Raw genomic sequence first — 26164 nt, forward strand, 5'->3', positions numbered from 1 at the left:
CCCGTGGCTCCAGGCCCCGGGAGCCACAACTACTGAAGCCTGCGTGCCTAGAGCCCGTGCTCCACAACAAGAGAAGCCACTGCAATGAGAAGCCCATGCACCTCAACGAAGAGCAGCCCCCGCTCGCTGCAACTAGAGAAAGCCCGTGCACAGCAATGAAGACCCAATGCAGCCAAAAATAAATAAATAAATAAATTTATATTAAAAAAAGAGATAATGATGACTCCAAAGGAAAGTGCCCCCTGCAGCATGACCCCCCCAAATGTAGAAATCACAAAGGAATTTTTTTTTCTTTTTTGGTACGCGGGCCTCTCACTGTTGTGGCCTCTCCCGTTGCGGAGCACAGGCTCTGGACGCACAGGCTCAGCGGCCATGGCTCACGGGCCCAGCCGCCCCGCGGCATGTGGGATCCTCCCGGACCGGGGCATGAACCCGTGTCTCCTGCATCGGCAGGCGGACTCTCAACCACTGTGCCACCAGGGAAGCCCCACAAAGGAATTTGAAGATTGAAACTTCTTTTTTAAAACTGAAGCAAGTTCAAAAGAGAAGTGAAAGAAACAGAAGATGTTTACAATGCAGACCTCTGATCAAATGGGAATATTTTTCAATGCTTTCAAGAATGTCTGGCACCTATGAAAACATAAATGTTAGTTATTATTATTAACCCTATTTTATGACAGACTCATACAAATTAATAAAACTAAATAGTCCAATAAAAAGATAATAAACAGGCAATTCATGTGAAATTAAATAGCTGTGACCAATAAGTATATGAAAAGATGTTCAACCTCATTAGTCATCAAAGGATTACAAATGGAAGAAACAATGAGATATCATTTTTGACCTTTGAAATTTGAAAAGGTGAAAAGTTTAGTATTAGGCAGAGAGAAGAGAGCCAAAAACTCATACGCTCTGTTTGAGGGAATAGAAATTGGCACCATTTTCTTAGAAGGTGCTTTGTTGGTATGTAGGACAATGCAAACGTTTGGCCCAGAATTTGCACTTCTAGGAATTTATCCTGAGGCTATACTGGACAGCTGTGCAGAGATGTATCCAGCAAAAGCTAACCTTCTAAACATTTTAAGTATATGCATTTCATTGCTACAACAATCCCATGTGGTAGATACCTTAATTATCCCCATTTTAAAATGGGGAAAATGAGGTTCTGAAAAATTAAATATAGTAAGTGGCAAGGCCAAGTTTTAAACCCAGGCAGTCTGGCTGTTACCTGTTTTTGTCCCAGTGCTCGCCAGGAGCATAGCTACAGGCTAACTTTAAAAAAATCTTAAAATTCAGGTATATTTTACATACAGTAAACTTCATCCTTAAAAAGTATCCTAATATGTGGAATCTACAAAAAGAGTACAAATGAACTTATCTACAAAACAGAAATAAAGTTACAGACGTAGGAAACAAACTTATGGCTACCAGGGGGTAAGTGGGGGAGGGATAAATTGGGAGATTGGGATTGACATATACACACTACTGTATATAAAATAGATAACTAGTAAGGACCTACAGTATAGCACAGGGAACTCTACTCAATACTCTGTAGTGACCTATATGGGAACAGAAACTAAAAAAGAGTGGATATATGTGTGTGTATAACTGATTCACTTTGCTGTACAGCAGAAACTAACACAACACTGTACATCAGCTAGACTCCAATAAAAATTTTTTTAGAAGTATCCTATTCTCAGAGCTTTGATAAATTCATCTGGTTGTGTAACTACCAACACAACCAAGATACAGAACAACTCCATCATCCCAGAACGTCCCCCATGCACTTTCTAGTCAAGCCTGCTCCACCCCAGCCCCCTGCATCCTCTGATCTGTTTTCCAGAATGTCTCATAGATGGAGGCATACAGTATGTAGCCATTTTTTTGGTTTACCTTGTCTGGCCTTTTCTCTCTCTTTTTTATTTTTTTAAACTTGTTTTATTGGAGTGTAGCTGATTTACAATGTTGTGTTAATTTCTGCTGTAGAGCAAAGTGACTCAGTTATACATATATTCATATTCTTTTCCATTATGGTTTACCACGGAATATTGGATGTAGTTCCCTGTGCTATACAGTAGGACCTTGTTGTTTATCCATCCTGTATATACTAGTTGCATCTGCTAATCCCAAACTCCCAATCCCCTCCTCCCCCACCCCTTCCCGGCCACCACAAGTCTGTTCTCTGTGTCTGTGAGTCTGTTTCTGTTTCATGGATAAGTTCGCTTGTGTCACATTTTAGATTCCACATATAAGTGATATCATATGGTCTCTGTCTTTCTCTGGCTTACTTCCCTTAGTATGATAATCTCTAGGTCCATCCATGTTGCTGCAAATGGCATTATTTCATTCTTTTTTATGGCTGAGTAGTATTCCATTGTATATATGTACCACATCTTCTCTACCATTCATCTGTCAATGGACATTTTGGTTGTTTCCACATCTTGGCTATTGTAAATAGTGCTGCAGTGAACACTGGGGTGCACGTATCTTTTCGAATGATAGTTTTTCCCGGTTATGTGCCCAGGAGAGGGATTGCTGGATCCTATGGCAACCCTATTTTTAGTTTTTTGAGGAACCTCCATACTGTTTTCCATAGTGGCTGCACCAATAGTATGTACCCTTTTGGATCTAGCTTCTTTCACTGAACTTAGTGCATTTGAGATTCATCCACGATCTTGCATGTGTCAGCAGTTCATTCCTTTTTAATGCTGAGCTGTACCCCACTGACTCATGGTTTGTTTATCCATCCCTGGCTAAGGGGAGCTTGCGTTGTTTCCGGTTTTTGGAAAGTCACTATAAACATCTGTGTACAGGTTTTTGTACCTATATATAGGCCGATTTTGATTTGTAAATTCTCTCTCACTGTAATCTCTTTGAAGTCCTCTTTTAAATGCAGTGTTCTATTTCAAGTGGAAAATTCCTGAATAGAGGATAGAAATTTAGGAGTTCTAACCAGTTCCAGTTTACTTTGCCGCTGGCTTCCTAATGACTCTGGACAAGTCGCTCTTGGTTGCCAAATCTCCGGTGAAGTCTTCAAGGTTCTCCAGATGAGAAAGCCCAAGAGCTCAGTAGAATTGGTTGGGGTCACATGACTGTACTTTCTCGGCTCTGATTTACAATCCAGGACTGTGCTTTGCCTCTTGAGACAGCTGGGCTCCTGCAGGGTTTGTGCCTCGTCTTGCCTCCTTTATGGGACAGTTTCTGGCATTCTCCCTGGCTTAGCCAGAGCTGGACATCACGCTGGCCCACGTCCATGACTCAGCTCCCCGAGCTCCACATCCATAGACTTCTGGCTCCTGTCTTGGCACTACTCGTACTCACAGCCCACAGCATCTCCTCCAGACACTCCTCATCCCTGTCCCGGCTCCATCTCTGCTAAGCCCCTTCCCACAGCATTTTAAAGGTGAACTGGGGGTTGTCAAGTACAGCTGTTTACCTAGACCCACCCAGGGTCTGCTCACTTTCATAAAAGGATGATTTTAAGAGAAACAACAGGATTAAAGATAACTGTGTAAAATGATGGAGTTAAAGATGCTGTGTCAATACGGCAATGCTGACTTGTAAGTGGGTTACGAAATTGGCTTAAGAGTTTGGCACTGGAAAAACAGCTCATGTCTGTGGGAAGCAGGCATTTAGATAAGTCTCCTTGAATTTGGTAAATGTGTTTATCTAAAAATAGACAGAGGCTGCCTTTCCTCCTTGCTTTTTTATTGTAACATGTAAAATATTACTGAGAGGAGGGTTATGAGTTGAGGAAGAAAACGTTTGGAAAAAAAATGCGTGATTTTATCCCAGAAAGTAATAATCCCAACAGGCTGTCTGAAATGCTTCCAAATGAGCTCTGAAGGAAAACATTTATGAGTTGGATTGTGGTATTAGGTTGCAACATTCTAATTTACTGAGACTTTATTTTCTTTTTTAAAAAATCCCACAAAAAATAAGAGTGAACTATCAGACGATAAGTCTGCCTTATGAAAATTGTTTTCTGTGTGTTATTCGCATCCTGTGGCTGTAAGCATCACCCCTTTCCCCCTACCATTGCTTGATGCCTCGCTAGTTGCATTTCATGTCACTGGATCAAAGGCATTTCACTTTATCCTTGTTGTGGCCACATTTACAATATGTGTGCTGTCCAGTCAGTTGCTAAAAGTCTTGGAGAAAAGTTTGTTTCTTTTTGACCAGTCTCATTTATAAGTGGCTGACTACTGGGAATGATTTCACAGTCTCCAGAAGAGTCTGGTATTGAGGCCGAAAAGTCGGCCTCTGTATACCAGTGCTGAATCAAATCTCGGAGACAGAGTTTTGGGTGAAGTAGAAAAGAAGAGCTTTATTGCTTTGACAGGCAAAGGGGGACACAGTGGGCTAGTACCCCTCAAAACTGTGTGTCCCAGTCCAGGGGGATTTGGTGAGGAGTTTTATGGCAGTGGTTCAAGGGTGGGGTTGCTGATAAGGATCAGGGCCTGAATTCCTTTAATCTGGCCTCAGGTGGTCTTCTGGTGAGCTTCTGTGATTCTCAAGGTTATCAAACTGTGACCTTCTCTCTGGAACATCTTCCATTTGTTGGGGGTTTTAGTTCTGTGGAAGAGCTCAAAGATATTGTCATGTGTATCCCTTGAGGCGGAACCAGGACCCTGCCCCAAGGCTGCACCATTGTTTCTTGGCTTCTCCTCCCTTGTCTCTGCATCCCCTCCCTTCACTGATCAACAACTGTTTGAACCTGCCCTTTGGAACTCAGGGAGGGTCATGGAGGCTGAAGTCTATTCCCTACAAACAGGAAACAGGGACACAGAAAGGCTTCTGTGCCCAGGAGCCCCACAGGGTCCTGCTCGGTTTCAGTATCTCACAAGACACTACTCCCACATCCATCCTGATAGGGAAAATCCTATGATTAAAACCTTGAGGGACTTTAAAAGTTTGCTAAGTGATGTGGACTGAATTGTATCCCCCCATCCCCCAAAATTTGATGTTGAAGTCTTAATCTCTGGTACCTCGGAATGTGACTCTATTTAGAGAAATGGTCTTTAAAGAGGTAAGGTAAATGAGATCATAAGAGTGGGACCTAATTTCATCTGGCTTGTGTCCTGTAAGAGGAAATGTGGACACAGACACACACATAAGGAAGACCATGTGCAGACACAGAAAGAAGGTGGCCATCTACAAGCCGAGGACAGAGGCCTCGGAAGAAACCAAACCTGCCCACATCTTGAACTCGAACTGGTAGCCTCCAGAAGTGTGAGGAAATACATTTCTGTTGTTAGGGCCACCCAGTGTGTGGTACTTTGTTACGGCAGCCCTAGAAAACTGATACAGTAAGATACAAATTTATAGAGTTGCAAGGGAGGGAGCAGAGGAAGAAAGGAAGGTGTGGGCAGTGGTTCCCTATCCTGGGGACCCTCATTCAGCAACTGGGGATTGAACACCCATCACGAGCCAGGTCCTGTCCCAGCTGCCAAGGATTCAACAGTGAGCAAACCAACACATTCCCTGCCCTTCCAGCACTGATAGCCTATCAGTCAGCTCTCCACGAGGGCTTGTTCAAGATGCAGGCCAGCACCCACCGACTCAGAGTCCCTGGGTGCGACCTACTTCCCCCGCACCACGTATACCTGATGGGAATAAGTATATTAGATCCTTCTCTGCTGCACGTTTGAGAAGAGGAAATAGTATAAGTTTCTGCAGCTGGTGTAGAGGAGCTGTCAGCGACAGAAAGAAAAGGAAGCCGGAGATGAGAGGGGCTGAGCATCCCCCCAAATGAGCTTCACCTGCATCACAACTTAGCCTGAAGGCTGGCCAGACCCCATGCTTTCTGTCGTACCCTCACGCTCTCATGAATTTCTATTAGGGCTGGTAGTTTTTAGGGAACTGGCTATGACCAATATCATCGCAGGAAAACACCAGCAAGAAAATAAAAGGTGATGGCCAAACATAGAAAGAAGGGCGTCACCTGAACAGCGTTTGCTACTAAGAAGTACTAAAGAGGCTTTTGCTGCTGGGTTAGTTATTCTGAAAAGCTCTCCCCCTCGACTCTTAGGAAGCTCTAGGCATGTTCCCCGAGTCATCGCCTTAAAGCACAGGGCTAGGTCTGGTGCAAAGCATTAGAGCGTCTGGATCTCATCATTTGAGTTTCTTTCGGGTCCCTCTCACCTCCATCTAGTGGGTGAGGCTAAGAAATAACATATCGACTGCTTAGAGTGCTTCACAGTTTGCAAATCGCCTTTGTAACAGTCCTGAGCAGTGGGAAGCTAAGGTTCAGAGACGTAAGTGGTATATCCAGGATTACAGAGCTGAAAATGATGGGTGAAGAAATGAGAATATGGGCCCCCTGACTCCCAGTTTGGAGCTGTTTCTGTCAAGCTGGCTACTGGTTCTCTTAGTCTAGCAGTTTGGCATTTAAATGCCCAGTGAATACAGAACGAAGGTCAGGGGTTCTGCTTGTCAAGAATGAGTGCACCACCTTGAGTGGAGCCTCCCATGATCCCAGGAGAGGAAGTCCAGGTTTATTTAAAAGAGCATCATTGCCGCAACTTACATGTCTATTCTTTTTTAAAAATTTATTTTATTGACATATAGTTGATTTACAATGTTGTATTAATTTCTACTGTACAAAGTGATTCAATTATATATAATATATATATATATATATATATATATACACACAAACACATTCTTTCTCATATTCTTTTCCATTACAGTTTATCACAGGATATTGAATATAGTCCCCTGTGCTCTACAGTGGGACCTTGTTGTTTATCCATCCTCTATATACTAGTTTGCATCTGCTAATCCCAAACTCCCACTCCATCACTTCCCTACTCCCCACCCACTTGGAAGCCACAAGTCTGTTCTCTATGTCTGTGGTTCTGTTTCTGTTTCGTAGACAAGTTCATTTGTGTCGTATTTTAGATTCCACATATAAGTGATATCATCTGGTATTTGTCTTTCTCTTTCTGTCCAGGTCTATTATTCTACACAAGAATAAGATAATTTGTTGGACTTAAGTAGAGTTCGAAGATAGTGGCCAGGTAAAGAAAGGAGGGAAAGAGTTCGTATGCCAAGGTGTGTGGCTGTGAGGAAATTGGTTTATTCATTCATTTGTTCTCATTCATTCATTCAACAAGCGTTTACTAGCCACCTCCAGTGCCAGCCACTGCTTGGGACACTAGAGTTCCATAATGAGCAAAATTAAATCCATTGCTTGCCCTCAACTAATAGTGTCCAGTCTCGAGGGGTGAAAGATGCATTTATCAAATAACCACAAAAAAATGTGTCATTTCAATCTGAGAGAAGTGTTTTTAGAGGAAGGACAACAGTCAGGAAAGGCTTCCTGAGGAAGTGACATTTGAACTGGGCTCCTAAGTGGGAAGCGAACTCCCGGGAAGATGTCCAGGGTGTGCAAAGACAGAAGGGATGCTTCAAGCAAATTACACTCAACTATTAAATCGTATATTCATCAATTAAAAATGACTTATATGAAGAACACGCCCCGGGAGCTCAGAAGTAAAGGAGAGGTGCTAAGTACAGGGGAACTAACTCCCACTCACCAGCGCCCACCCACCCATAAAAGGAGCCATGGCCAGCCAGAGAGTTTTTATTAACTATACACTTACAACTAAGATCAAGGATAAATGATATCCTGTCGTATTTACTGGTGCCTTGGGTTTCAGAAAGAAGCCAGCTTCTACAATTGAATGTTTGGAAGGTAGTTAGTTTGGATTTAAACTGTCAGACTTATGGTTTCTGACCTAGCATGTAAAAAGCTTGGAAGTCGCCACTCCGAGCAAGTAGAGAGCTGAACACACTGAAAAATCAACCACTCTTCTAAGATCCACACGAGCGGTGAGATCCCAGGGCAATCTGCTGCCTCCACGCTGGAGAGACGGACAGGCACCTGCAGAGACTCACAGCTTCTCAGAGCAGCAACCTCCACGGGAACCAGAGTGGGGCAGGAAAACCCAGACTCTACTGGTGAATTGCAGGAGGCTCAGCGTGGCCAACTCTGAAAGTTAAACTCCTCTGGGGACCCAGTCATGAGGGGTGTGGGTAGGGGTCCACTGTCCTTAGTTTTTTCTCCTGGATCTCTACCAGGTTCTCCCAGGGAACAACAAAGAACAATTTCTAGTGCTTCTGGCAAGGGGAGGGGAGAAGAAATCAACTTGAAACACACCAGAGCACTCATTCATCTTTACAAGGTCTACCCTCAGGAGAAGCTGGTCATCCAGAGCCTGTCCTGCTGGGGTAGGAAAAAGAGTCTAACCTGGGGGAAGGGAAATACCCAACCTCAACCGCTCTAGCCATCCCATCTCAACAAAGAAGCACGTGTGCCTCAACCGCTCTAGCCATCCCATCTCAACAAAGAAGCGCGTGTGGTCAGAGTCCAGAAACATAGGCTCGCTAAAAGACTGAGACCTAATCACACCCCATAAAACACTCCTCCCCTCCCAATTCCCCACCAACATCTACTGCCATATTAGCTAAAGGCCTACTTGCAGCAGTTCCTTTTACCCAGTGTATCATGCCCAGCTATCAAAAAAAAAAATGACAAAACATACTAAAAAGCAATGTACATAGTTGGAAGAGACAGAGCAGGTATCAGAACTGGATTAAGATGTGGCAGGAACATTGGAATTATCAGGCTGGGAATTTAAAACAACTCTGATTAATGTGCTAAGGCCTCTACTGGATAAAGTATTTAAGAATAGAAGCATGTAAGAAAGGGAGGTTAGTGTAAGAGGAGAGAAGGAAATTCTAAGAAAGAACCAAAAAAGAAATGATAGAGATAAACAATATTGTAACAGAAATGAAGAACTGTCTTTGATAGTTTACTAGTAAACTGGATAAGACTGAGGAAAGAATCTCTGAGCTTGAGGATATCTCAATAGAAACCTCTAAAACTGGGCAAGCAAAGAGACAAAAAGACTGAAAAAAAAAAGGAATGGAATATTCAAGAATTGTGGGACAACTACAAAAGGTATCACGTATGTGTAATGGGAATACCAGAAGAGGAAGAAAGAGAGAAAGAAACAGAAGAAATATTTGAAACAGTAGTGACTGAGAATTTCCCCAAATTTATGTCAGTCACCAAACACAGATCTAGGAAGCTCAGAGAACATCAAGAAAGATAAATGCCCCCCCAAAACTACACACTGGCATATCACTTTTAAACTACAAAAAAATCAAACATAAAGAAAAAACTCCTGAAAGAAGCCAGAGCAAGAAAGCATCTTATCTATAGAGGAGCAAAGATAAAAATTACATGTGACTTCTCCCCAGAAACCATGCAAGCAAGAAGAGAGTAGAGTGAAATATTTAAAGTGTTGAGAGAAAAAACCCCCACCAACCTAGAATTCTTTACCCTATAAAATTATCCTTCAAAATTGAAGGAGAAACAAACACTTTCTCAAACAAAAATTTAGGAACTTATTGACAGGCCTGCCTTGCAAGAAATGTTAAAAATAGTTCTTTAGAGAGAAGGAAAATGATATAGGTCAGAAACTCAGATCTACCTAAAGAGAGAGAGTACTTAGGAAGGAAAAAGTGAGGGTAAAGTTAAAACTTTTATTCTTCTTATCCTTAATCTAACATGTAAGAGTTAGATGGGATCTCTTGAGAAGTGTGTACAATGGCCCCCAAACTGTCTGCCTGAAAGATGGGAGGCTGGATGCTTACCCAACGGTTCTCATCCCTAAAACAGCAGTTGAAGGTGGCCCTGAGGCTCTTCAGGCTGCAGTGGTATCACTGCTACAGCCACCTGGTTCAGTGCATTATTCTTACCTAGGACACTTTAATGGCTTTTGACCTCAAGTTTCTTTTCTATTACAACTCATTCTAGCCATTGCTAAAGACTGAAGTACTTAAAGTGTCATTTTTCAATGTAAGACATATTATCTTTTTCTGTTAGTTTCCTAATAAAGTACCAATTATTTGACATGCTATTCAAGGCCCTTTATTATCTGGCCCAAATCTTACTTTTGTTGACTCTCTCCATTTATGCTCCCCCCACTTTGGACCAGATCACTTCCCAAATTGCCTTTTCTTATTTTTAAGTTTTCGCTCGTGCTCTGTTCCTCTCCTGGAATGCCTTCTCCATATCACCACTTAACAATCACGCCTATATCTTAAGACTCTACTTAACCAATACTTCCCCCATGAAGCTTTGAACACTTTAGCCGGGAGTACTTTCTCTTTTAAACTCGTTCATTATAGTATTTTAACCTTCTTAAAACTCTTCTCACATGCTATCTTGTATTAGTTAATTGTTAGATATTTTGTCTCCGTGATTGCATTGTTTCTTAAGGGCACGGATTATGTCAAAATAGTATAAACGTGTCATTTATAACTAATATCTAATGATTGCCACTAGGTGCTCTTCACAGTGCTAACTGCCTTATATATATTTTCTAACTTAACATCCACAACACCTTTTTATTATTTATTTATCTAATTTTTACTGGAGTATAGTTGCTTTACAACGTTGTGTTCGTTTCTGCTGTACAGCAAAGTGAATCAGCTATACGAACACATATATCCCCAATTTTTTGGGTTTCCTTCCCAATTTAGGTCACCAAAGAGCATTGAGTAGAGTTCCCTGTGCTATACAGTAGGTTCTCATTAGTTCTCTTTTTCACGTGGTAGCGCAACACCCCTTTAAAGGGGGAACTATTAACAGGCAGTGTTATATCCATTTTTACCAATGACGACTAGAGCTTGAGGAAGTTCAGTTACTTGTCAGGGTTACACAGTCAGCCAGTATCACAGCTAGAATTTAAACTCGGGCACATGAGAGCAGGATCTTTGTTTAATTCAGTCAAAACCTAGAAGTGCGCCAGGCACATGAAAGGCACCCGATAAGTATCTGTTGAGTAAGGTAATAAATTGTATTTCCAAAGCACAGTCTTCTTGAATATCATATAACCAGTAAATATTCTGCTATTATCATCTTTAAAAAATGGAGAAAATTGGTAGTTGTTCTCAACATTAGCTGAATAATATTAATGTTGCCCAAATACCTGTTGTTGACAAGTAAAATGCGAAAATGCTAAGTTACAAAATATAGGTTGAAAAATAAAAATTAATTTGTTGATTTCAAGTAATAAACATGGTTTGAAATGTAATATAGTGTGTGGGAATATGGCAATCTATAGAATTCAGTGCTTTACAAGTCTTAATCTTGACAACCTAGCAGCTGTGAGGGCACCTAGTATCCAGATCTTGGTTTCTAAATACAGTCCTTCAATAAGAGGAACTAGAGCTCTTTGAAGAATGGTTGATTCCAGGGCTGGGGCAGGGCAAATACAAAATGAGCTTGCAGTATCTTGTGGTGTCAGAAAGCAAGGAATATGCTCATAAAAGAATAGGGAATGGTGAAAAAACACAGGAACCAAATGGCAGGGATTCCCAATGGCCAAATCTAGGACAATTTAAGCAACCAAGATAAATAAATACAGTAATGGATTATAGCCCATAAAACATACACAAGTCCACAAAGATATAAAAAATAGAATAAATAAATAAACAGGTAGAAGAGACATCTTTTTCTTATTTTAGAACTGAAATTAATAAGTGTAGAAGGAATGATGGAGATAGAAAATCACAATGACACAGTAATAATGGTTGTAGGCGAGAATCACCAATGGGTGTTAAGATTAGTGGGCAAAAGTATGATGAGAAATAGGATATTTACATAGTGTCGTGGTATCTCTCCAAAGATAATTATTATGCAAAGGGGAAAGTAGTAACTTTACAGTGGGAAACCCGGCTCATAGACATCACCACAAGCAAGTGATCAGAGTGTAAAAGGACAACAGACATGATCTTCTGCTGTGATACGCTGCGAAGGGCATAGCATTTGTGTGGTACTTTTGCCAAAAATACATAACCTCAATCTAATCGTGAACAAACATCAGGCAAACCTAAATTCAGAGACATTCTTCAAAATGTCTCACCATATTCTTCAAAAGTGCCAGAGTGGTGACAGCACAGAAGGATCAAGTGGTCGCAGATTGGAGGAGAGTGAGGAGATATGACAGCCAAATGCAGTGTGGGATCCTGGGTGGGATTCTGGACTAGGAAAAGAGCACTTGTGGAACAAATGGGGGAAATTCTATTCGAATTTCTAATAAGTCTATAGATTAGCCAATAGCCAATTCACTATGGCTGTACAAGATGTTAATATTAAGAGAGAATGGGTGAAGGGTTTACAGGACTCTGTACTAACGTTTCAACTTCTCTGTCAGTTAAAAATTATTTTCAAGAAAAAGTTAAGGAGAAATCTTGTATGGTTTTATTAAATCCTGTTTTTTTTGTTTTTCAAAGATGGAGCCTTAATAATCTACCCAATATTACAGAGAAATCTGGGAGGCAGTAAGTCTAGATCTTGGATTATAGAATCAGAGTTTAGAGTTTTAAAAGCCCCTTGGAGAAGCATTCTGTACATCCACATCACTTTCAGGTGAGGAAAGCAAGGCCCAGGGAGGCTGAGTTACTAAAGTTTTGGTTCTAGAACTCAAGTCTTTGATCTATCCATTCATTTTTACTTCTACTTTACAACATTGCTGGATTCAAGTCCAAGAACTCTTTCAGTTGATTTAATTAATTCAATTTAGTCTAATTTCGTAAGGTATTTTTACAAGAAATGTAATATTCTAATGTCTAATGTGTTTATAATGAAATTATGAAAATCTCGCTCAAGAAGAACAATGGTTTGCTTTTCATAAAACCTTGAGTAGCACTCTGAGAAGTAAAAATAAACTTTGACTCTAAGATTTGAACTTAGTTCAATAAACTTCAAATCAGTTTCAAGGAGCTCAGGGTTTGATTAAAATGCATTATTCCCTTTGGTTAAAGCCACCCTTTGATTTCTTCTCACGTGTAGGTCTCTCTTGCTTGTAGGTTCTCTCTTGCTTGGTCGTTTGCTTATACACACACACACAGCGCGTTCATTAAAACATGATAGGTCACTTTATGTCATTTGGTATAATTGTCTGAGATGGCTTCGTGATATAATCATTGCCTGTTAGGGGCCATAGCAAGACAATGGTAGTCTTGGCATTCAGCCCATGTTTTCCTCCAGTTTTTATTGCCTGTTAAGATTTCTATTCCTCGACAAAACCTGCACTTACCCCCTTCCACCCTGCAATGTCTGGGCTATGCATTTAACAGATGGCCTTGTTATACAATCAACTTTAATGGGATTAGACTGGATCATTGCATTTTAGAGATTCTTCCTTATCACAGCTGTTTCTTCTCTGAAATGCTATCACTCAAGTAATGTATGCGAGGTACTCCTCTGGTCAACCCTAGTTTTCCAGAAAGCACCAACACAGAAACCTGAACACATCTGTATTTTTTTCTTTTAGAAAAAGAGGATTTGGGTGCCAGAAATGAAAGTACTTATGACTGCTATTTATGTATGTGTGTGACGACAATACTTATTGGAAAAAGTCTAAAAAATTACTGAGTGGTTAAGCTAGATGTTAGGAAAATTACTCCAAATATTTCTACGGTAGAACCTCTGTGTCTCTAGAGCTGAAACTCCCCGTGTTGGTCCATTAAACTCTACTTTTCTCGGGTACCTGGGACCAAACTTCCAGAGTCATCTTCACCATCACTGCTCCCCACTCCTACCTCCTCCACGTTCCATTAGAGCCAGTCATTACCAAGCATTGCCTATTTCCTAGTTACATGATTTCCTCAGTTCCTTCCTCTTAGCTGCCATCGTCATCACCCTAGTTTGGCCCCAGTTGATATGAAATGAAATATCCTTAAATGCCTACGGGGCTGAGGGAAGAGAGTATTCTCCACCTTTGGTACCCAGTAGATCACAGTAGTGAGATACGGGAGAAGTCCCTTATGCCTCATCTCCCACTTAGGGGCAGAAGTAGGATGGGCTGAGTGGTGGAATTACATCATAGCAGGGCAGCAACCTCATCATATGAGCAGAAGCTTCTAGTGAGGGTCCAGAAACAGGAATCTGATGAGTGGTTCTCAACCTGGCAGAGTCCCAGTAGTTATGTTCTTATTCTCATATTCCTATTTGTCAGGGGCGGGGGAAGCAAAGGTAGTAGTGTAAATTAAGATTGGGGACCATGGACATTGAATAAGCAAAAGAACATAATATCAACTAGTGTAATAATATCAACTAAGAAAAAGAATACCTCCAAAATATAGTCTTGTTTTAAGACTTGATTGAAGAGCTACCGTTTATTAAACTGTGCTCTATACAATCTCATATTAAACACCTCACCTCATTTCATATTATATAAACAATCTCATTTCATCTTTATACCAGCATATTATTATTTGAATTTACCGATAAGGAAATTGCAGTTCAGAAAGGTTAAGGAACTGTCTTACTCTTACACAGCTAGAAAGCAGTGGAGTCAAGTTTCAAACCTGCGCCATCCATCTCCAGAATCCTAGAATGCAGCTTTTCAACATCTTACGTGGCCCAGCATGTCTGGGAAGTAAAGTAGCTTTGATTCTGTTTATGTTAGTCAAACAGGTTTTCTTTCCTATTCTAAGCCATTTTACAACATTTTGTAAAAATCCTCTCCCAACCTAGAAAGTGCTAGTACACACAGTCCAGTGATTATTATTTGCCCCATAATAGCAGATAAGGAATTGGAAGCTCAGAGAAATCAATTAACTTGTCCACTGCCATACAGCTTATCAGTGACAGATGGGAATCTGAACCCGGGCAGTCTGATTTCCTTTCCCCTTCACAGCCACTCTGCCAACTTTAATATGGTTAGATTGATATTGGTTTGATGTTTCCCAAAAAGAAGTAGAGTGTCATCCAGATTTACCCTATATACTCTCCTGCTGTGTGTGTCCACACACATACACACACACACACACATACATATAAGTGTGAGTGTACATATGGACATAGGAGAGAGATTCAGAAATAATATTGCAAGGAATATGAACTACATTTATCTTCTATGCAGTGGCTGGCATGCTTTGGACTCTTAATGCTCAGGAGTACGCTGTAATTGCAATAATGTCGCAATATAATTGGCCTCATGCCTGATTTTGCCAGCATTCTTTTCTTTTGCTAAGACAAGAAGACTAAGTGTCTGGTCCTGCCCAAATACAGAGCATCTGTAACTTGCAGAACAGATCATGTGACAAAGGGTAAACGTCCATCAAACCACCTTTGCATGTCTGTGCTTTTGATTATTTTCAAGGTACCAAGTGATCTGATTTCTAGTCAGTCTGGGGGGATGAAACAGCTGTAATTCACAATTAATACATGTATCAAACATCACGGTCAACCTTAGTCTTTCTCCCCATGAAAGGCAGCGGGCTTGTTTCAAGAACATGTAAAGAGTACATGCTGCTCTCTAACGAATGGGGCAATGTGTGTGCCCCACCACTATCATAGGTAGGTTTCACAGCAGCCTTGCCCAGAAATGGGTCAGTGGCAGGCAGTGTGGACCAGAGGAAGCACCTAAAATGAGGGAAAACTGTTCACCTCAGGAATGGGAAAAACAACCCCATCAAAAGCCATCACTTTGGATACACACACTTTTTCAAGTGTGTTCCACTCCATAACAACTCCGAGTGGTTTGACGCATTTCAGTTCAGAATTTCAAATCTGTTACTGGCTTTTGTGTTTGTTTTCTCCTGAATTCTGCAGGTGACCAGGTAGATAAAGTGACAAGGTTTGAAATTTTGTTTCTGTTCTATTTAGAATGGAGGACCTGGAACAGGGCCACTGAGAGCCCACACCATGCCTGTGTGTGAATTTAAAGGTGCATCTGCTCATCCCAAGGGAAGGGAACCACCTGGTAAGCGAACCTGCCCCCTACCTGCCCCTGGTGGGACACAACCTGTACATCATTGGCTGCAGCCCGGGTCACGAAATTAGCTCCGGTTCTGGAAGTATGTCAGGGGCTGTGCAGGTGCCTGTACATGGAGCTTACAGAGACTGTGTATTTTCCTCAGCTAATTCATTTAATTAGGGCCAAATAGTTACAAAATTTCTGAAGTCCAACAATATTTTCTTCATGATATACTTTTAAAATTTACAAACATAGTGTTCAGCAACGTGCTTGAATTTTTTCAAGCGTTACATTATTATATTCCAAAAGAAGTCTTGCGTTTAAAGACAAACATTACAATGCTCATACTTTGTTATAATTCTCTGTCTGTCTTTCTCACCTAGAATATTAACTCTGGGAAGGCAGTGACTGTGTCTGCCTTGTCACAGCACAGTGTCTGGCACATAGTAAATACTACTACATATTTTTTAAATGAAGGAAGGAATTTCTTATTTTTCTTTTAGACCTTGAAACTAAAGGGACAAATATAAAATTTCTGATGAGCAGTTTAAAAACCATTTTTATTCCTTCATTTAAAAATAAAACGTTTTCTTTTAAAGTACTTTCTTCACTTCTTGCTACAATGCTTATTTCCTAGGGCCATTTTGTTTTGTTTGATAGGGGAGTCATAATGGGTATCTCTTGGGATACCTGCATAGTCCACAAGTCAACTCCTACTTTCTTTGGAAAACGTCACTCACCCTTTGCGTCGGAGCCTATGAGCTTTCCTTCCCCGGGACTTAGGACTGAGATAAATTATACACCGTCTCTTTGTGAGCGAGTACAACTGAAAGGTGCAAGTGCTGGCGCTGAAACAAGATGACCAGGTGATCGAGATGTTCATTAAAGTGGGGGAAACCTTCCTCGAGATCATTAGTTCCCTGCTTGGTTGTACACTGGAACGACCCAGGTCACTTAAACACATTACTGTGGTCTGAGTTTTACCCCCCAGAGAGTTTGAATTAACTGGTCTGGAGGGTGACCTGCGCATAAGCACTTTTAAAAGTTCCCCTAAATGATTCTGATGTGTAGCCAAGATTGAGAACCATTGCTTAACAGGGATGACTAGATACATCCTAGAAGAAGGCATTCAATTTGTTGAATGGATTTTGAAACTCATGGACGGGACCATAGTCTGAAGACAGATTTCTTTTGATTTGAAGGAGCAGGACCCCAGAGGGAAAGAAAATTGTATTTCTTTTTAAGTTCCAGAAAGAGCTGGTTTGGAAAATCATAAGAGAGACCACAGAGGAGGAGAACTCAGAGTTTACAAAATGAACTATGGAGTCTAGAAAGCATGCTACCCAATAACCTTTGGGGGAAAAGAGGGCTTTTGCTACTTCTTAAGAAAAACCCAAGAAGACTGCAACCCTCTTAGGTGCTGGAGTAACAGATGCCTAGGTGGAAAATTAGCAATGGCTAAAGGAATAATCTAGGATAAGCATAAAGGCAATCTCAGAGACCTGGAGACCCCAACCTGCGAGTCCCCGTCGTGGCACAGAAGCATTTGCTGAGAGTGAACCAGAAGAGGCCAAAATAGAACAGGGAGGACCCAGGACATGTGGAACTTTTGAGCAGTGGCCATTACGCAGACCATTGGATTAATCACCGAAGCTTGAGCAACATGTCAGAGACCATGAGAGACTGAGCTATCCTTCAGCCAGAGGCCAACAAGTACAGATGACGTGCTTGGTCCAGCACCCCTTTCTCCGTCCCTGGACAAAAGGCACCCCCTCTGCTACTCCATTCCTTGGGAGAGTTGCTGCAGAGGGAGGAAAGAGGGAGTCTTGAATCCAAATGAATACTTACCCAAGTGACATTAAATCTGAATATAGAAGTGACTGCAAGATTGAGGTTTTCCACCGTAGGAGAAATGGAGGCTTGAGAGCTAAATGGGATTCGCTTATAGAAAAATGAGGAAAGTTCCACGTCTAATTCCTGAATTATGCCTGCAAATTTCAAATCTGCTACACTAGCTAGTAGGTTCTAGTCACCTGCCCATAAGGCAGTTTTCCTCGCATTAAGTCCCTGGGACTTGGTATCAAGATAAAAAGCCTTCTTTGAATGGCGCTCTTTTTGCAAGAAAATGAGGATGAGGGGAAATGTTGCACGATCATGAAGCACAAGACACCTATATCTGAGAGGCAGAACTGGGACCAGAACTCAGGTCTACTGTCTAAGATGCACTGATGAACTCTGAAAGCCTCAAGGCTGTCTTGAGGTTAAGAAATCAACTCAGTGTCATAACGGTCCTGTCTTAGTAAAGAGCATTTACTCTTCACACAGGTGGATACACTGCATTAACGTCATTCATTACTATAAAGTGAATCAGCCTCAGTGGGTAAAGTTGTTGGCTAGTGAATGGCCTCGAATGGCTGTTTTCTGATCGTTAAGAAGGGCTGAAAAAGATGTAGTTAGGAGATGACCAACTACTGACACTGTACCTACTTCCTCTGTTCTCTGTCTCACTCCTTTACCCCCCTCCCTGGAGGGGAGAAAAGTTGTTTCACGTTTCTCTCCTTCCTGGCCCTTATTTAGAAGACTTCAAAGGAAATCACTAGACTTGACTATGTGATTGATACATCCTATATTTCCCTCACCTTGTGGAAGGCATGGCCATTCTCTGTCAGTTCCCTGGTACTAAGGAAAGACTATGAAGGGCATAAGGAATAGCAATAACTTTCTAAAATAACTGTTTCTCAGGACTTCCCTGGTGGCACAGTGGTTGGGAATCCATCTGCCAATGCAGGGGACACGGGTTCGATCCCTGGTCCGGAAAGATCCCACATGCCGCGGAGCAACTAAGCCCGTGCGCCACAACTACTGAGCCTGCGCTCTACACCCTGGGAGCCATAACTACTGAGCCCACGTGCCACAACTACTGAAGCCCACGTGCCTAGAACCTGTGCTCTGCAACAAGAGAAGCCACCGCAGTGAGAAGCCCGAGCACCACAACAAAGAGTGGCCCCCGCTCACCGCAACTAGAGAAAGCCCGTGCAGCGACGAAGACCCAACACAGCCAAAAATTAAAACAATAAATTTAAAAAGTAAAATAACTGTTTCTTTAAAATTGTGACCCAGGAATTGAATTTCATTAATCATCCTGACATAGTCTGGGAAGAAATCACATAGGGGATCTAATTTTTGGATTATTTAAAAGTGAATATATTATGTATGAGACTCCCCTCCCCAAAAGAAAACCTAACCAATCATTGATTAGGCTAGTATAATATAACCCAAGAAAATGAATTTCACTAGATGCTCTTGCAGTTGCCACAAGGAGGACCCATTCATATACAATATAATTCTAAATCCGCTTTGAGCCCACTACAACGTCTATGTTAGTGCCATTGAAAATTCCTGGCAAATTTATAAGAATATGTTGCAGTATCCTTTTCGCCTAATCCCGGAGGGGAAGAGAAAGTCAAAGGATTGAAATCAGTGATGTATATTTAGGCAGTCAGCTTATTGGAGTGATGACCCAAACCAGCAAATGCTCTACATATGGAAAATACTCAATTAGGGGAGGGCTGATGCAAAGAGACAAGGTCTCGATAAAGGGTTGAAGCTGTCAGTGAACTATTAATGATTTCTAACTATTTCTTGAAACCATCTTAAAATAACCAACATAAAAGGGAAAATTGAACCACAAAACCAAGAAGTCTAATGTTGTCTGTTAACAACCCCGATTACTGAAACAATCCTTTAAGACAAATCTGTATTTTCATACAGCGTACATAAAACATGAATTATCTCACTGGGCTGTATGGATCTCCACTGAATCCTCACTGTGAATTAAGCATTCAAAAATTGCTAATGATCTGTATCACAAACCAGTTCTTTATGCTTTGCTTTAATAGTCATTCTATCTTCGGAAAACCCCCAGACGTGGCTGGAAACTATTTATGTTCCAAAACCATGAGCTTATGACAGAAATGCTGAGGTGCATAAGTCAATTCATAGGAGCTGTGAACTCAACAGGGAATTATGGGGTTAAAATTGATTGCTCTGAAAAGTTATCTGATGCAGGCTGTCCTTGTCAATGGACACCAGATTACTGAGGCGTTTCAAATAACAAACTTTTGTTGCAAAGTTGCCAAGTTTTATGTCCAAAGCAGTTTTTAAAAAGCCATCTTGCTTTTTTAACTTCCTCTCTTGACAGGAAAAGGAGTGTTTGTTTTGTCTGTCTTCAGAGTCTCATGAAAGTTGCTTTGGAATGGTACCCAAAGAACCCGTGTGATGGGCAAGCTTGGCCTTAACCTGTACAAGAGAACTGCTTAAACACGATGCATCGTCCAGAGAATAGCTCTTTCTAGGAAGCAGACTCTGTTGTAGGAAAAGAAAGAAGGACTTACCTGGGTAATCATTCTTGTCTATGTCAGAATCTCCTCTTAAAGTAAAGCCGAATCCAGAAGGGACAGCCTGTGAGGCCCACACTCCTTGCAGAATTTGGGAAGCCTTGGCGTTTAAGCCATTCTTGTTACCGTTGTAAATGAGCACTTTGCCTCTTTGGTCCTTGCCTGCAAAGGGCGCACCGATGGCAATGTCTACAAACAGAGACACACAATTTTTAAATAAAGAAGAGTATTTTAGAAAGAGAAATAAGTACAATCGAAGAGCAGTACCAAACAGCCCAAAGGGCTTCTTAAGTTTTCCATGAAACTCTGTAGTACTGCAACAAGAGGAAATTATTTGTTGTCTTTCATCCATCCAAAAAATATTTATTGAGTGCCTATAATGTGTTGGGCACGGTGGCTTCAACGGCGAACCAGACACTGCTTTTCAAAAGTTTATATTCTGGTGCAGGGAAGAGACAAGTTGAATAAAGAAATAAACAAGAAAAGATAGAAAGTGACAAATGCTATGCAGAGAATCTTAAAAATATTGATGTGATGGAGAGTGATCGGATTGTTTTTTTTTTTTTTTTAAACATCTTTATTGGGGTATAATTGCTTTACAATGGTGTGTTAGTTTCTGCTGTACAACAAAGTGAATCAGCTATACATATACATATGTTCCCATATGTCTTCCCTCTTGCGTCTCCCTCCCTCCCACTCTCCCTCGGATTGTTATTTTAGATGAGGTGGTCAGAAAAGGTGTCTCTAAGGCTGATCTTGAAACTGAAATCTGGGGACAGGATGGAACTGACCATGTGGAATCAGAAGGAAGAGCATTCCAGGCAGAAAGAATGACTGTGCAAAGGCCCAAGGATGCAAGGAGCTTGGCCCACCTGAAGAGCAGCCAGAAGGTGATCTACGTGGGAGCGTAGTGAGTAATAGGGAAGAGCTGGGTCAGATTAATGGGCTGGCTGGACCGGATGAGGCACCTTTGCAGAGTACTTAAGAGTTTCTTGTTAAAAGAAATAAACAGGGCTTCCCTGGTGGCGCAGTGGTTGAGAGTCCGCCTGCCGATGCGGGGGATACGGGTTCGTGCCCCGGTCCGGGAAGATCCCACATGCCGCGGAGCGGCTGGGCCCGTGAGCCATGGCTGCTGAGCCTGCGCGTCTGGAGCCTGTGTTCCGCAATGGGAGAGGCCACAGCAGTGAGAGGCCCGCGTACCGCAAAAAAGAAATAAACAACCTCTTTCACAAATATTATATCCTTGAATGATTATATCATCCCATGATGTAGGCAAGACCCGTTTCATAGTCGTTGAGGACTTTGGGAAACCGAGAGAGAACCCTATCGCCTGTCTCCCTGTTAAACATAGCAATGAATGAAAACTACCTTCCATATATTGTGTTCATCAGGATTGCTCTAAACAGTACACCTAACTACTTAGGTCTACATGAAAAAGAGCACCAATAGCACAGTAACATAACAGCCCGAGCTGCGGACGATGGTATGTGTCCTCGTTTTGTCATTCATCCATTTGTAGTTGTTCCTAAGTCTGATGAGACTGAATGAATTGTAAACTGATTTTCACTACATAACAAGGATCATAAATCCACTTTCACTTAACAGGTAAGGATAAACTATCAAAAAACTCAGATCGTTGTGGAAAATAAAAATATTGTCATATGGTAGGTGGAAAGGGGTACTTTCTTCACATCCTCCGAGTCAGTGAATTTATATCTGTCCCCTGGTTACATCTCATTTTGGCATCATTTTAAGGACACCAAGGCTCAGAGAGGCAAAACCCCTCTTAGGTTGTTAGAAATGTTTCTCTTAGCTCTTAAAAGTATCATTAAGGGTTTGAGAGAAAAGACAAATAGAAGAGATGATGAAAAAGATGACTACACAGATAATTTAGCATTATTTATTTCATTTGGTGCTCAGGAATAGGGCAGTTTTTGAAAGCAACAAATCAGTTAAAGATGAACTTGTCTCTTTTTAAAAATGTTTCCCTGGAACCATGAGCCTTTAGTATGCATTTATGTCTTATGGTACTTTAAAAGTTACTAACTATACACTGCTGAGACGTGTTTTTTCAAGGAAATCGTAAAAGTACGTGACCAGTTGCTGAAGTTATTAATGAATACTTTGATTTGATGGGAATACTCTCTAGGCTATTTTGTTGGAGCAAATTCCTGTTACTCCCTGGAACTTCAAGAAACCCAGTCTACCTTGGTTCTTAACTTAAAGGTCCTGAAAATGTATGCAAAATTTTGTGTGAGCTGGCATGTTTTTCTGAGGAGAGGGTACTTAGAAGGCATTCATAAATTCCTAACTTAAAGAACCACAAACCTAAGCTAAGAATTTAACACTGCTTAACAACGAACATTGAAGGTGCCTTTAAGCTGAAGTTGAGAGATCAATTACAATTCAGCATAACCTGTATGTAAGCCATATGAGTTACTCAGAAGGCAATACACTTGCTAATATATCAACATGTATTTATTTGTTTTGACTCTGTACATATAGTATGTTCTCTAGCTCTCTTCAGGTCATAAATCTATACGTCAAGTTTAAAAATAATTGCTGTTTGTTTAGAGCTGTCATATGACACCCTAAATCAACATGAGAAAATTTCCATGTAGCATCTATATTAGCCAAAGCTAAAGTTTAAATTGCCTTGATTTTGGATAGTTTATTAAAGACCAATCAGAAGAACTATACCACACACACCACTGTGAAGTCTCTTGTTTCCGTCATGCAACAGTAACATGAAACTGTGGCACACAAGTAATTTCCATGCATTGGTGTAAATTACCATTGTATCCATCTTGGTTCAGGTCTCCTAAGTGTGCCAGAGCACTACCGAATCTCCCGAAAACGTCAGTGCCTGCGAGGATCTGCGGATTTCTGAAGACCAGCACGTTCACTTGCAAGTACAGGTAAACTTGCCCTACTTCTCTGGGGTTGCTCTCAAATTCACGTTCCATAAAGAGAGGTGCCCCGATCAATATGTCATCCATTCTGCAGGGAACGAAGAAAGAGGTCAGCACAGACATGAGATGCTGTTGGGTAGATTTCTAATCAACTATATTAGTACATTTCCACTGGTATATTTCCTTTTCCAAGGGATATCTTACAACTGTCATATTTCTTTCATTGCTTTGTTATGTCTACGGAATAGAATGCTGTAAGAAAATAAGAGTTGTTAAATTATCACACTGAACTTTTTAGCTATGCTAAAAATTACTACTTTAAGAAAACCACAGCTATTTCACCCTTTTCAGCTCTTTGGTGCATTTCCAGAAAATGTACAAGTAAAACGTATCAGAAAGACCAAAATAGGTTTTTCTAAACATGGATGAGAATTTGTCTACAATTTAGTTAACTCTACATTTATATTATGAAGTTTTCTTGCAGTAATAAGGTTTAAAATAAAGTCTGTCCTCCTCTTTTCTCTTGTTACCTCCATTCAAATAAAACAGAGGCCAGAGAAGGTTCTCATACTGGCTAGAAAGCTAGAAAACAAAATTTTCCTCCCAAATGCGAATTTATAGTTTTTCTTTGTAGATGTAGGTATTATAGCAGACAACCAGTAGATAATTTTTCAGGCTGAAAAAATTTCAAGAAAGAGATAGCAATTGGATTGCTACACACTTAGGTAAAACGTTTTCTTAAAAATGTTCCAAATGGGGACATCCCTGGTGGTCCAGTGGTTAAGATTTTGCCTTCCAATGCAGGGGGTGAGGGTTCGATCCTTGGTCAGAGAGCTAAGATCCCACATGCCTCGTGGCCAAAAAACCAAAAGATAAAACAGAAGCAATATTGTAACAAATTCAGTAAAGACTTTAAAAATGGTCCACATCAAAAAAATCTTTAAAAAAATGTTCCAAATGCATTTACTTGCCGTGCTTCTGTGCTCTATCTAGGCCAAGAGTAAGGCAGGGATTGGGGCTGCTCCAGGCCCCAGGCTTTGCCCTGGCGGAACCTGGTTGCCTCTCTTTCTGTTATTGTCAGTATGAAGAGACATTTGTTAAACACCTAATTGTGTGTGTCGCTGCCTTGTAGTTCAAAGACGTCTAAAACCACTGGTTCTCTAGTGCAGAGATTGAGCAGGGCCATTTTGGAGTTCTAGAAATGCAAAGACCTATGCTTGTGAAAGATTAGCACATCCATGAGATCTTTGGATTCTTGGACTATTATGACAAGGTTGATTTATTTTCGTAGAAATAGATTTCCCTAGATATTTAAGTGTAAGGCTTCTAAAATGCTCTAAATGCCAAAAACGGAGAAAGACATTTGTTCTTAATTTATAATTGTGTTCTCATAAAGCTGAGAGACAATAACTGTCTTGGAGTCAATTGATTCAATGTGCCTTGTGCAATATTTTGCATTTAGTGTCAATAATATTTTATGTTAGCAGTACCACTCAAGAGTCACAATATATATTATTGTCTAGGCTGGTGTTTTTAAATCTTGATTTGCAACTCATTAGTGGATTGTGAAATCAATTTAATGGGTCTTGACAAGCAATTATAAAAAATGAAATAGAATACAATAGAAAATATGAGTCAATGCATTACACATACTAAGAGTGAATACTGTTCCATGAAACCTTTTGTTTCAGTTGTGTGTGCGTAGTGGGTTGCAATGTTAAATGTATTTCCGATTACGATCCCACAGGGCCAAAAACTCATTGAAAGACCGTTGCGGTAGGCCATGCGTGCTATTAGGCTATTTCAAAATTTACTTGTCATATCCTTTTTTAGAATATACCCAATTCAAGTTTAAAGTTTTAAAAATATTTATTAGTAAAGACGTTCTTTACTGAGCTTCCGAAAAAGTAGTTGTGTGACAGACTGGGTGCCATTCTAAGAATATATAATATATATAAAATATATCATATTTTATACATATACATGTAATCTCAAGAAAGAATAATGATGAATCAATATTTATGATGAGGTTTTCACTAAAAACCATCTTTTCTGTTTGTGTCATGTTGGTAGTTTGGATGAGATCTAAGTTATTATGTAAAGGCATTTTATAAAAGTAGGATATACACACTAAATTTCATCTTATCTGAAATGTCCAATATTTGAGCACAGTTTTCTTTACATCTCTGTGTAGCATTCACCAGGTTTTATTTGTGTCTCTTTTTTATGTCTAAAAAAGTATTATGTCCACTCTAATTATGCAATGCAAGGTGCAGGTTCTCATTCTTTCACATGTTCTTTGAGATAAAACATTATAAATATTTCCCTGAAGATCAAAGCATAAATATAGTGATAAACAGAGAGGGGGGATGAGGGAACCCATCAGTGAGAATATTCATCATGAAGAATCTGAATTCAAGTTTTCTACAGCCAAATGGTGTTCAATATGTTGATTTAACATATAAACTTCTCTGTTTCTTCTTTTTTCACAATAGTCCATAGTGCATGCTAATGCCTGTGACTGATGTGCAGAATGCAGCTTAGGAGGCTGTATACTAGAATTGATATCTAATCAATATAATTGTTTTATGATCGGTGAGAACAAATACAGCTTATCATTTATGTTACAGAAATCAGTTTAATTTGCAATTTCTTTATGTTTTAATTTTCTAGATTTTTCTACTTAATTGAATCATAATGATTTCTCTTCTATGAGAGAACCCACTTGGAGTAAATCTAGCACCAAAACACAGTTACTCAAAGCTGCTTCCTTTCAAATAAATTTTCTCTAAAATGCTCTCAAGTTAACTAACTGCTAAGACTCTCTCTCAATTTAGTTCCTTTTGGCCCTGCAGAGGCTAAAACAATCCAATGGATTAAACTGTAATTCTTTGAATTTCTGAACTAGTATGAATATTTTGTTTCAAAAAGCCATAAGAAAATATAAAAACAGATTTGCTTGTTTAGGTTCAAGAGGAAAATACTTATCTCCCTTTGCTGTTAAATTTGTCCAGAAATTCCTAACAGAGTTTACAGTGAAAGATTTTGTAGTTCTGGCTATCTTAAGATA

General features: G+C 40.4%; 1 protein-coding gene across 1 annotated transcript in view; it reads right to left on the reverse strand.

The window, feature by feature from the left end:
* The window catches only part of ITGA8 (integrin subunit alpha 8), a 180924-nt gene that overhangs the window by 93715 nt on the left and 61045 nt on the right, over nt 1-26164 (reverse strand). The window contains exons 16-17 of the mRNA XM_024750072.1: nt 22977-23182; nt 20180-20371 (exon numbers count right to left, since the gene is read on the reverse strand). Of these exons, the coding sequence (XP_024605840.1) occupies nt 20180-20371; nt 22977-23182 (398 nt within the window). The remainder of the gene's footprint in view (nt 1-20179; nt 20372-22976; nt 23183-26164) is intronic.

Source organism: Neophocaena asiaeorientalis, unplaced genomic scaffold (genome assembly GCF_003031525.2).
Source record: "Neophocaena asiaeorientalis asiaeorientalis breed wild unplaced genomic scaffold, Neophocaena_asiaeorientalis_V1.1 scaffold4, whole genome shotgun sequence".
Taxonomy (NCBI): domain Eukaryota; kingdom Metazoa; phylum Chordata; class Mammalia; order Artiodactyla; family Phocoenidae; genus Neophocaena; species Neophocaena asiaeorientalis.